The following is a 13,690-nucleotide window of genomic DNA, read 5'->3' as shown; positions in this document are numbered from 1 at the left end:
TATCTAAAAGTAACCAGGTGACTGGTACTTTACTAATGAATAACCAAATAACCTGGTATGTTAGTAACTACTTAGGTGCTGGCTGAGCAAGCTTAAGTAAACAGAATCCTGTCCCCCACCCACCCCCCACCAATCAAGCATGCCCAACAGTAACCAGTATGCTTAGGTAAATGTAACATGTTGCATACCAGTCGTTTTTCCTTGTTTTTTTTTTTGTCTATTTTTTTTAAAGAGTTTTCCACTTTTTTTTTTTTTTCAATTTTGCTTTCATGTATGTTTGGATGGATATGTATGCCTGCATGTGAAACCTCACACAGATATACACTGTGCATATAGTTAATATACATATGTATATACATCCTATACCCTCACACATTCATTCACACATCTATATATATATATACATACATACACATATGTATATACACACACAAACACACCCATACATATATACACACATATATATACATATACACATACATACATATATATACATATATAAAACACACGCATGCACGCAAACACACAAATATGTATATGCCTGATTAAATGCACATAATTACACTTATATACACATGTATACACATACATACACTGATTATATATTCAAATTCTATATATTCCTGTATAGTTTTTGTCAACAGTGAACAACTGCCAAGCAATCACCATACAATAACATACAGAAGTTGATGAGGAGAGAGAGAGGAAGTAAAAGGGGGGGAGCGACATTGGACTAACAGGCCTGTTAATTTATTACCTCTCAATACTTATTCTAACCAATATATGACCAAACTGAAGTCATTATTTAGCATCGTAACCAGTTTGCTGGGCCACTTGTCAAATGACCAAAACATTAGCCACAACATTTGTCCGTCGTAGTCACTCTCAAACCTGGTGTTTTTATCCTCAGTGTTAATGCGAGGCAGGGGAATTAAAGTTTGGCATATAAATTGTTGTTTACAACAACAACGACCTTTGATTTTAGTTTTCGAATGCGTTCGGTCATTATCAATGACAAGGACACTTTTACAAAAAGCCGCTGCTGAAGGGGAGTAGCAGTAGGCATGATGGCCGGCCATCGTCAGCCTGTTGGCGCAAGAAGCGCTCCCATACATCTGCCAATCAGACCAAATTGTACTCCTTCAAATTTAATTGCAAGATAGTATCCTTTACAGCTGCAAAGACGAATCTGATGTTTTCAGTATCTGCAATGAGAAAAAAGAAAAAAAAAAAATTTTCTTTATGATTATATCAAATATAATATAAAGTGAAAACAAAAAAAAAATTTCATAAAATAATTCTTACGCTCATCATTTGGAGGAACCAAGCGTCATCTGGAAAAGAAACTGTTTCAATGATGCAAAATTAGACATGAAAATGGCTAAAAACAAATTCTAATTTGAAGAGATATTAATTAGTCAAGAAGACGTTGGGCACAAATTATTAGATTTGAGTTTAGTTCACACAGAGTTTCTCCTCAGCTAAATTCTGCTCAACACATTTGTTAACCTGATGTTTTGGTAAAGGATTCTTTCCAAAAAAAAAAAAAAAAAAGACGCAGAATAGAAATTGAACCTGTAACCAAACCATTTGTCAACATCTAAACTATTCCACAACTTCGGATTTGCTTTACCAAGCTTATTGTAGTCAGCAATGGTGTGTCTAAATTGTTGGTCAATCTGCTGGAAATGGCAGCTAAATTTTCCTCAAATCACACTCTACCATCTTAAAAATGAAAGGACATGCTGACCAATGTAATTCCCTGACTTTTGGTAAAAGAGTGATTATAGAATGAATCTAAAATCAAGAACAGAGAATAATTATTTTCTCAGTGATCTTTGAACATCTGACATCAGTTGGCAGTGGAGTTCAAGTTCCCCACCAAACACCATCATTTCTCATTCTTTTTGAGGTTTTTTTTTTCTGGGTGAGGTGGTGCTACACATGGAAATATATGTACACAAGGATTAGGTCATATTTTTACTCCTTTGATCCAAATAAGAGGGATACAAAGAGTAAATGAACTGATTTAAACAAATGGTGTCAACAGGAGCAGAAGAGAAAAGAAAATCAAATATATTTGGGGAATAATAAATGAGCAATCAACATTTTGAGAAGAAAAGCTTTGTTATTTGCTTAAAATATCAACAATCTTGGTCTTTTGTATGAAGAGAAAAAGATTATTTCTGCTGTAAGTTAAGACGTAACAACAATGGTAAGTCATACAGAGGAACACAAGGCAGCATGGAAAACGCATTAAATGATGACGATGGAAATTGGTGTGGAATATATCATCCTCGCCCATTTTTACATCTGCTTCCCATGTTGGAATGAATCAATAGATGTCCATACAAGGCAACTGATTTGGTATCCATGAATGGATGCCCTTCCTCCTACCACAAAACCACTTTAACAGTGCAGACTGGGGGCATTTTCTCAGGGCTTCAATACCAGACAGGTTGATTACCCCTTGGCAATAAAGAAGGGATCTCATAAGCCTGCACTTCCACTATATATGAGCTATATCAGCTTTCCAGGAGTACATGAAACTGGAACACCTGAAGGAGTTTCTCAACACAGAATTACAAAGACAAGATTTGCTGACTTAGCTTTCTTCAGACCAAGATGTGCTTTGCTATTGTTCCAATATCTTTTCCTAGCTACTAAAATATTGAAATATCTCCAAGAAAAAGCATCAATACACACAATAATTAACAGCTCTAAATTATCATATCTCAAAAACCGAAGCTGTTCTTGGCTTGCTTCTTCAGTGTTGCTGCCATTTTAACATAATCCTCTGATATTTCCCCGTATTAAACAAGAGATCTTTATTCCAGAGACTGGAATGCCAACTGAAATTGTATCTTACCTATTTTTTAATACCAGAAATAAAAGCATGTAGGAGAGAAAAAAACTGATATGGAAATATAAAATGAAAAGGTGAGTGGTGGTGGTTGGAAAAGTGGTGATCTACGGAAGACACTAATGACAAGAAAACAACAAAAAAAAAAAAAAAAAAAAAAAAAAAAAAAAAAAAAAAAAAAAAGTAATGAAGCTAAATTTTCGGTAAAAAGAATGGCAAGTTTGCTGTACAGCAGATCAGCACAATCAAGTAAGCATGGAGAAATGTTGGCAAGAATGATGATTAGGATAGATGTGTATGGTTTACTTTTGATGGCCTGAGAAAGGGATCTGTCCATAGCTTTTATAAACTCTCCAACACTGACAGTTATGAGGGATGTTACTGCTTAGTCTGGATGACACATGAAAGGATATATTCCTCATCATCATCATCATTGTTTAGTAGAGAAAAATTGGTGGCATCACGAGGAAGAGAGATTCAATGGATTTATGTGAAGATGATAAAGTGTGAGATGAAAAGAGGGAAAAATGATTAGCAGTTGTAGTAAATCTAACAGATAAGTGGAGGAGAGAGAGAGAGTTAGTTCAAACCAAGTAAGCTGGTATGTATAAGGCTATTTTTAGATTTAAAAAAAATTTTTTTTTTTTAAATTTTTTTTAAAAAAAGGTTGCAGCTGTTTAGAAGTATTTTCTTGCATTGTTCTTATGTGAAGATTAATCTTAGGATTGCCCCGTTATATTTAGGAGTGACAATCTGAAGCCGAAGGACACTGATCTAAACTTCAGATAGGACTGTTTAATAGCCCCACATCTGTCGAGATAATATCATAACATGCTTAATAAAAATCTCCAATTACTAAATCAACGTCACAGTACAATAAAAAGTGGACAAAAGTTAACTGCAGGAACAATTGTAGTTTCTTAATCCTGTGAGAATGTTAAAGCCGCTGACTGGCTTCCAGAAGCATCAAATAGCAACAAAAGTCTGCCATCGTTTAACAAGCACCACTTGTAACACAAAATTAGGAGTAAACAGTGAAAAGTGCCGTTGAGATTAGGGTCATCAGTGTAAGTCACTCACTGCAAACAAATCCTGGCAGCATGGAACAATCTTCAAAATAAGGTGTGGCTTTCAGAGAGACCAAAAACAAAATGGACAGAGTTCTGTGTCCAATGCAGACTCTCTGGCAGACAAAGCAGATATATTATTCAACAAACACAGAAAAAAAAACCCCAAACATTTTTGGTCATTAAAAACTAAATATGTCAGCTGCAAAGATTATTTTACGAGGTGGTATCAGAAAGTTCTCAGACTAGTTTTGTAGTGTGCCAACAGATGGCAACACATGGTAAGAGCTAGCAGTAACCTTGATGAGGTAATGTGCTGAGTGACATCCCTGCACTTACTTCCTAAGTGTTTTTGTGATCATGTGCCTGCAGTAGTCTGTGATTTTTGTCATGGAGAGGAAATTGGAACAAAGAACTAATGTGAAATTTTGTGTTACACTTGGGAAGTCTGCTTTGGCAAGCTTCTGGTGACAAGGCAATGGGTTGTATGCAGTGTTTTGAGTGGCAGGGGAACCTGAAAAGCTGAAGAACGTCCCTGGAAGATGATGAGCGATCCGGAAGACTTGCCCTGGATGTCACCCCTGGAAATGTGGTGAAGATTCATGAGGATCATCACAAGACAACAATGCTTTGAAGTGTTTGAGGGAGGAGATTCGGTAAAAGCAACTGGATCTGTAGAGCGCGAAGAATTGGATTCTTCTTCATGGCGACAATGCCCCCTGTCACCAAGCTCTCCATGAGTTTCTTGCCAAAAACAACATGGTACCAGTTCTGCACCCACCCTATTTGCTAGATTTAGCACCCGTGGACTTCCATCACTTCTCCAAGATGCTAATGCAGCTTAAAGGTTGTCGTTTTAACACCATTGTCAAGATCAAGAATGAATCGCAGAAGGTCCTTGACTTGCTTTCAGAAAATGACTTCCAAGTTGGATTCCAAAAGTGGCAGGAACACTGGGACCCGTGTATTGCTGCTGTGCAAGGTCACAATTTCAAAGGAGATGATGTTGAAATTTAGGTAAATAAGTTATTTTTTATTAAACATAACAGAGGAGTTTAAGACCCATTGTCCATGGGAAATTCTGTATCCTGATGATTTTGTGGATGATTTAGAGAAGGAATTCCAGACATAGAAACAAAATCTTTTAGGGAACTATTACCTATGCAAGCAACAAAGTGAAGGACAGAGTTGTATGCTGCTTGCGTACAAGGTGTGTTGTTGAATGGTAGTGAGACATGGCTACTGAATGGAGATGATGGGTGAAAGTTGGAAAGAAAATGAAGAACACATGTTGGATGTTTAATGTTAGAATGGATGAATGATGAGGGACAGGTGAGCGAAGAGAAAAACTAGATACAAAAAAAAAAAAATCAGAAGTAGTGAAGAAGAATGCATTGGTCGGGACATGTAATGTGTATGGATCACGAGAGATGAGTAAAGAAATATCTGGGGGTCCAAATGGAAGGAAACTATGAAAGAAGACTGAGTAAAACAGATGGAGGAGTAGTGAAAGCTGACCACAGGATGTTGAACCTGAACAAGAACAGTTATTTTTGTAAATTTTGAAATGAAAATACAAATATCAACAGCTTTCTATCAAAATCTTCAATGTCAAAATATCCAACAAAAATATTCAACTTTAACAAAAATATTTTTCTATCCTTCATAAAAAATATTCACAAAAATAAATTCTTTAGACAAGAATTTCTTCCCACACAAACTACCTGATAATACAATTGCTATTACTAAACATTAAAATTACCATTTTAATAGGATTTAATTTTCAAACAAAGCAAAAAGTATGACAAATCCTTATTAATATTTGTTTGCTTAATTTGTTATTTTTAAATAAGTTCTTTAAAGATATTCTGGTCAGAATCCTTTCATATTGCTAGTTTCTGTTATATAAAAATAATCCCAGATTAAGTTAGGAATCCATTTGAAAATTAAGTAAAAATTAAATTTAGTCTTCATAAACTCAAGAGTTTAGCTAATATTTTAACTAATTTCAACATTTATCTCTCAATATTTATTTTTCTTTATTTCTGATATTTTTGAAGATAAAATGTTATGCTAATCATTTACGATAGCAACCCTAGTTTTAAAAAAAAAGTGTACTGTCAGTTCTACATCGAATTTACCATTTAGCATCCTTGCTACTGTTTACAAAAGTAACCAAACAGTTATAATATATAGATAGATAGATAGATATCAGGTGATTGACCAGACTATTGGATGTTATACATTGCTGGTCACAATGCACTTTGCATTGTTTTAGCTTTTGAACGATGCCACCCTACTGTCGAGGCAAGCAGGGCTAACACTCCTGATTGGAAGGCCAGTCTGTTGCAGGGCTCTCATCCATTTGCAGCTGAGTGGACTGGGGCAATGTGAAATTAAATGTTTTGCTCAAGATCACAACACATCATTCAACCTGGGAGTGGAACCCATGATGGAGTGACCATGAGTGCAATGCCCTAACCCCTAAATATTACTATAATATATATATATGGTATTATTTCACTGTGTGTTATATTTTTGTACCAACAGTCTTATGAAGCTAATTTTACCTGACACAACGTATTTAAACATTTTGCTCAAAATAACTTGTTATATCCAAGTTACATCTAATTCTCTAAACATGAACAGTTTGCAGGATACCAAATTTTTTCACATTACATTAAAAGCAAGCACCAAAATGGGATAAATTTTAGCACCAATATTTAGGGAAGCTAATTTCTAATTAATGGGTATTTGGTTCTTTAAAAAAACCAGCTGGGAAAGAGCCACAAAATTTGGAGGTTACTACAAAATATCAGATCTAAACATAAAAAGGAACATTGTATACAAATTTCAACAATAGGATTTTGCAATGTTTGTGCATCTTTGAAGTTACAAAGACTAAAATCTAAAAGCATTAACTCAAATACCATAATTGTATTGTACTAAGGGAAATGTGTTGTATTTTGGAAACCGGATCTATAGTTGAAAGCCAGGAATAGAAATGTCAGCCGCATTTCTTCACACTTATGACATAGGAAAACTATTTCAGAGCTGGCGAGGTGAACAGCGAAGGGAGACAACTGTGCTGGCTGCTACTATTCTCCTATTTGTTTTTTTTTTTTTTTTTTTTGTGCTTAGTCTCACATACCTGTTGCACAAGTATAATGGTAATAAAGCATTTTTTCCTTATCTTCATTGAGGTCCATGTAACAATTCATCATGTACTCTCGGGCAGCATTATAATCACACTTGGGCCCTGAAATCAGATGAGTACAGATGAAGCGTGAAATGAGGAATCTTAACAAGACATACCTGTTGCACATGTGAAATGACTATATATAATTTTATCAGGATCTGGGTTTAAATCAACAAACATTCGCAATATGAATTCTCTGGCAGCTTGTGCATCTTTCTTTGGACCTGAAATCAAAGTTTGGAAAGCAGTTAGATAATAAAATTTTTAAAAAACAGTTAAAAACACTGAAGTATTAGAAAGGCACTAAAAAAATTAAGGAAATATCTTAAGATTGGAAAAATTCTACCAATACAAAACGTTTCTTCAAACTTTTAATTCTTCTCGGTTTCATTTTGAATCAAACTTCTATTAGAATTTCTTTTGGAACCTTGTGTCCAGTTCTCTCTCTATGGCAGTACAGGTGTGAGATCTTTTCTTTCAATCATTGTAATTGTCTGTAAATCAGATTCAATTGAAGAGTTGTCCAAATTTACTAGCTTAGAACAATGAATTTCCTTATAAAAATGAAATTACATTCTTGATTTCCTTATATCTTATATTCATCTTTTGATCCTGGGCTAAATGTTTCAATACTTCAGAAGGGAAATAAGTTTCTTGGATGATAATAATGAGAGCAGAAACAGATGCAAAGATGTGAATTCTTAAAACTAAATACTGCTAATACTGATATTTAGCTGCACATGGATTCAGTTGCTCTTCTAAAGAAGAGAGATCTACTCAAGAAGTTCCTTTCATTTGACCAAAATAATCTAAAGAATATTACCAGCATAGCTTACATAAATATTTAGATTGCTGTTACATTAAAATTCCATATGGTTACACTGGTTTTACAGAAAATGATACTCCTTAAAGTTGGCAGTGCTTTCAATGAAAGCCAATAGTCATTAAGTTGTATCTCTATAATTTTTTTATTAGGTATCCAGTTCTGTTCTAATTGAATTGAGTATCAAGCAGAGTTCTGTTTCAACCTCAATTTTGCCATAATGGTAACAACTACCACCTACTTTAGTAGTTTTTCTGCTCAGAACTTACTATTTTTGCAGACTGCAAATTATTTAGATATTTGTTTGGAGATAATTTTTCTCTTTGTAGATCAAGTTTCATCTAAACCATTTTCTTACAGCAGCATCTAACCACTGAATGATAATTTAGAATGAGGAAACCAAGGACTGCACAGTTGGTGGGGGAGCATACTGAAGGAGGGGTGGGGCAAGAGATGAGCCAGGGGTAACTCATTTGCTCTTCTGATTATTATATAGGCTTCATACGATTTAAAAACTGATTAACTTTTCACTGTTTAGCCTGCCACAACACCTATCAACCGATTCTTTCGGACTGATTCCCTTCCTCTCTTTGACCAAATTTCAGACAATTATTAACTTCAGAGTGTGGAGCTTTGCTATAAATGAATGAATGGAATTTTTTGCTATGAGATACAGCAAAGGAATAAGCTTGGGATTACTCTGGATTACTCAAATCCAGAGCAGGTTTGTACCAGGAACTGCGAAAACAATGTAAAATAGTTTTGGTAATTCCAATAATAATCACCAGTGCCGATATGTTATCAGTGTTTGCCTTTCCTTTAGGTTACATTGACATTATCAGCAAGGAATCTCCTACATGAAGAACAACTGGGTTTCTACATCTCTATAAGATTTAACCTCATCGTCATCATCATCGTTTACCGTCTGCTTTCCATGCTGGTAAGATTTCTACAGCTGGATGCCTTTCCTAACGCCAACCACTCTGAGAGTGTAGTGGGTGCTTTTACGTGCCACTGGCACGAGGACCAGTCAGGCGGTACTGGCAATGGTCACACTCAAAATGGTGTTTTTTACGTGCCACCTGCACAGGAGCCAGTCCAAGAACAACAGTACAATACTAGTCTAGGAAAACACTACAAGATGTCAAAAACTAAGGATAACTTTAGAGATAAAAACATTATTGAATATCCTTATGGGAAACTTTAGATTCTAAACTCTCCCTCTGCTAAGACCAAACTGTCTCTCACAGTTTAAAGTCTTCATTAAGCAATTTAGTAATTTGCAATTTTTTTGGTCAAAAATAATTTTCATTATAAAATTTTCAGAATGTAAAACTGAATTGATATAAAAGCTCAGTGTTGATAATTTAGCTGGATGTTTTATGAATATTTACGAACATTAATAACCATTGTCTATAATAATATTCCATCAGTTTTACCATCTGGAATCTTGAGGGTTAGAGGCAGTATTTAAAACATATTAAACTCTCCCAGTCATTGATAGCAACATTGAACTAGACAATGTGGAGAATAAAAGGAATAAAGCTGCTAAAAGAAAGAAAGAAAGAAAGAAAGATCCATCAATAACATGTATATATTTGTACATTTTTAGAACTGAAAATGCCAGGAGTAGTTTATATAAAAAATCTATCAGCCATTCTAATCGAAACACAAGATAATTCAATGTCAACCCAAAAGGTAACTAAAATGTCCCTAGATTCAAATATAGTAGAGAGAGGAAAATCAAATTCTTAATTTGTACTGAAGTAGAAGAAACCATATTTCAAGTCTCAAATTAAGAAAATTTTAAAGAAATTTTAGTTTCTTAAGTTTGAGTCTATATTTATATATAGTCAAGTGATTTGCAAGTAATTTGAGGATCCTAGAAACAATTTATATATATATAGTACACACACACACAACATAGTTTGGGTATTTCAAAACCTGGCAGAGATCATCTCCCCTACAGGTCTGAACAAAGTCAATTAGAAAATTAGAAAGATTGATCCCAAAACTGGCCTGGAGTGCAAAAAGTAAATTTGACTTTGGCAGGTTTGAACTCAAAATGCTGAGAGCTGGAATATACAGTCTTAAGCATTCTATTCAATGCAATCTTGCTACCTTAGTTTACAATCTCTTTACATAACATATTCACTCCAAATTTAACTGAACTGGAAATTCATTTGAACAAATTAGTAATTTACTAAATATTTTACAGTCCTTTGAGCAAAACTGTCATAGGTGTATTTGTAAAATACTCCAAATATGCCACACGTGTGACTCGGGAGTAAAAGAGCTGACAGTTTTTGCAGAGGAAATAGGAGCAACCTAAATGACTCGTTTCATTTTGGCATTTACCCATATAATAATTGTCAGGCCTTTAATGGTGATTGTTGTAGAAATTTAGTCAATATTTTCATCAGGTGGTTTCACAGGTGTTTGGCTAACTTGCACAAAGCTGGAGATAATGAATATAATGAACCCTTTTTGGTATCATTTAGGGGGATTGGAATTGTGTCTTCATGTTTGAATTTGTGTGGTCAATAATTTTACATGAAACTAGGAAAAATCAAATATTTTCAATAAAAACATTGTCAATGAAATAGTTGAGTTATAGAAGTTAAAACAAACTTGATTATGACAGATCTATTAATAAGAAATCAGAGTTTCCAATGGTGACAGTCTTGTTTACATTTGTCATTAAACTACAATGAATGGGGAAGAGAGGAAAACTGGGGTTTTTTAAACTTTGCTACTCATATTAATCCTTATTTACAAAACTAACACAGAATAAAAATTACTATCTATTGACTACAAAATGCACTGGCATCGGGGCTTTTTACAAAATGCACTGGCATCGGGGCTTTTTACTCACCATCATAGTCAGGAAAATAATCAGCAAGATGAGATGTCATGATTTTTTCCTCTAACAAATCTTTCTTATTTAAAAAGAGAATAACCGAGGAGTTTTGAAACCATGGATAAGTAATAATTGTCCGGAACAAAGCTTTTGATTCTTCCATTCGGTTCTGAAAAGGTGAGAAAGAAAAACAAAAATTAAGATTCAAGATTCACAAAGTCTTCATTTTTTTTTGTTTGTTTTCAAAACAAGGAGCAATAGTTACGTGTCAAAATCTAATGGATAATTAAGAAAAATTAAATTTTCTATTTTCTCCTTAAAATGGTGATAAACAGAAAACATATCAATTGAAAAAGGAGTTCAAATACTACAAATTATAGACACCTGAAGGGTTTCTGTTTAGTTTTTGTTAACCAAATTTCACTCACCCAAAGTTTTAATTTGCTCAAAGTGCCATGCAGTAAGACCGAACTCTGAACCAAGTGATTCATTGCAAATCAAACCCATATGGCTGTAAACTTATATTTTTTTTATGTATGAAGCACACAAAGCAATATTATCAACCCTAGACAGATTAAAATACAAAGCAAAAAAGTACCACAAACAATACAGTGGCCAACTCATTTTTTTTTTTTTAAATTTGCTTTTATGGTTTGGTCTGAGGAGGAAGTGCAATACCCATGATCATTCTTAGAAACTCCTATATTGGTGGGTAGAATGGAGGAGGAGGAGGAGACTATCCTCAGGCTAGAATTCTTTTTTTTTTATAGAGTGGATTCTGCTAAAGATCCCCAAGAGCTCAGCAAATAATGTGATGGATTACAGACAACCTCCTCATTGCCTACTGAAATGTAAAGACCAAAAATTAAATATCAACAAACGATGATGACGTTTTACTGAAGGGGAACTGAGGATGATTACATTTGTGCAGCATTTCTCAAAAGTCTTAACAAAATAAATGAAAATGTACCAAACTAAATTTTGTATATATTTTATCAGAAGGCAACTGCCAGAATACACTGCAATATCACAACAGAGTTCAAATCCTATGAAGGCCAACTTTGACTTTCATCCTTTCAGGGTCAATGGTTAAAGTATCAGCCTAATGTTGGTGCCCCCCCCCCTCTCCAACTATCACAGCCTGAATGTTCTGCAGGTTCAAACAATGGAAAGGCAAGCAGGTGTCCATGTCTGCTTTCATCTACAGGGACATTTAAAACCATTAATGGGACATGGTTGATATCAAGCAGTCTTATGTTGAGAAACCAAATTTGTAATTAGAAACTTATCTCAATTTCTTCAAGTCAAATACCTTTCTCTTTGTGTTAGCATCAAACAATTCACAGGGTCTGTGCCAAGAGCTGCATCATACAAGCTGTGTGAATATGTGCAGACTTTTACTGTCACCAACTATAGTTAAATGCATAGAAGTACAGTGACATACTATGTATTTGATGTACACTCCTGAGAAAGAAGACACTAACAAGCATGTAATAAAAATTTATATATATTTTTTTTCAACATAGCTCATTATCTTTTACTGTCACAAAAAGCTTACCGATTCTACAGCCACCGACATGTTATGTAAACTATAGCTAGATCTATAGAAATACTGTTATATATAACATATTTGATGTACACACCTTAGAAAGAAAACACTAACAAGCATGTAATAAAAATTTATATTTTTTTCTCAACATACCTCATTATCTGATTCCACCAGGACCTGATCATATTCACTTAAGGCTACTAAAAACATGATGGACGTAACATTTTCAAAGCAATGAATCCACTTTCGTCTCTCTGATCGCTGCCCACCAACATCAACCATTCTAGAAAAGAAGATAATTTAAAGCCATGTACAACTTTTGTTTGTTTTTGGTTTGAAATTAAGCACATCAAAAAAATGTATTCCAACGTAGACCATTCCACATTGTTATTAACTGAATGATTTTACCAAAACATTCAATTTCTTATTTGTAAATCATATTTCCTCATTGAGGTTTTACTTTATATAAAAGTGTGATCTAATAAATTTGGAGGGATTTATTATTAAGATAACTATTTTATTAATAAGTTGGTGTTTGGAAGGAACTCAACAAAAGCTTCTTATTAATGGAAGGTTTTAATTTTATAAATGACAAATTTAAAAGTAAGAAATTTGGTATCAAAAAAAAAAAGCAGTTTCAGGTGGATTTACACTGAAAAACAGTCATTTTTCTGAAATGCAAACACTGACACCAAAAAGTTAGGGAATCTTTAGTGAATCATGTCTAACAGCAGAATAAAATATTATTGTCGATGGTTCCAAATTTATGGGGAAGAGGAAGAGAATTGTGACATTTATTTTTAAAGGCCATAAAATGGCAAAAGTGAAGTTAAATACTTTCAACTAAAACTCAAAAACTGAATTGTGTTGGTGAAAGCTAATTTCTACAGTGCTCACCACAAAAACTGCATTCATATGAAGTTTGTGCAATAACCTTATATCTGTTGATTCTATTATTACCTTACTGTAGTAATTATCTTGCAAGACATACCAAACTCTACTCTTTGCCTTTTCTACAACCACCACCAGTGGCCTGTGTTTCTGACTCACTTGTCTCCCCCCACCACTTCCTGTCGTATATACTGTGTCCACACCCTTCCTCTCTTGTCCAATCCACCTTCCTCACAATGTCGTCAGCCCTCTGCCAATTCTCTCACTGCATGGATCTTTCTTGTAGTTGTTTACTTTTAATTCTTCAAGAAGAATATTGACTTCACTAGTCTTGGAGGGCCTGCTCAAGCCATGATCAAAGCCTTGTCTCCCAGAACAATCAATACACAAAAAAAAAAGAAAAAAAAAAAGGAGAGAGAGAGAGAGAGAGAGAGAGAG

At 34.3% G+C, this 13,690-nt stretch overlaps 1 protein-coding gene across 2 annotated transcripts in view; it reads right to left on the bottom strand.

Moving 5' to 3' along the window:
• Nucleotides 1-897: 897 nt before the first annotated feature.
• The window catches only part of LOC106879472 (guanine nucleotide-binding protein G(q) subunit alpha), a 47,487-nt gene continuing 34,694 nt past the window's right edge, over nt 898-13,690 (bottom strand). Inside the window, exons 6-9 of one of the 2 annotated variants that reach the window (XM_052974447.1) lie at nt 12,515-12,644; nt 10,828-10,981; nt 7,082-7,189; nt 898-1,205 (exon numbers count right to left, since the gene is read on the bottom strand). In XM_052974447.1, the coding sequence (XP_052830407.1) occupies nt 1,123-1,205; nt 7,082-7,189; nt 10,828-10,981; nt 12,515-12,644 (475 nt within the window). In that variant the 3' untranslated portion in view covers nt 898-1,122. Of the gene's footprint in view, nt 1,206-7,081; nt 7,190-7,245; nt 7,354-10,827; nt 10,982-12,514; nt 12,645-13,690 lie in introns of both variants that reach the window. The other variant, XM_052974446.1, reaches the window with a different exon arrangement.

The sequence above is a fragment of the Octopus bimaculoides genome, chromosome 18 (genome assembly GCF_001194135.2).
Source record: "Octopus bimaculoides isolate UCB-OBI-ISO-001 chromosome 18, ASM119413v2, whole genome shotgun sequence".
Classification (NCBI taxonomy): domain Eukaryota; kingdom Metazoa; phylum Mollusca; class Cephalopoda; order Octopoda; family Octopodidae; genus Octopus; species Octopus bimaculoides.
The sequence above is the reverse complement of the archived record's forward strand: the minus strand, read 5'-3'. Positions and strand labels throughout refer to the sequence as shown.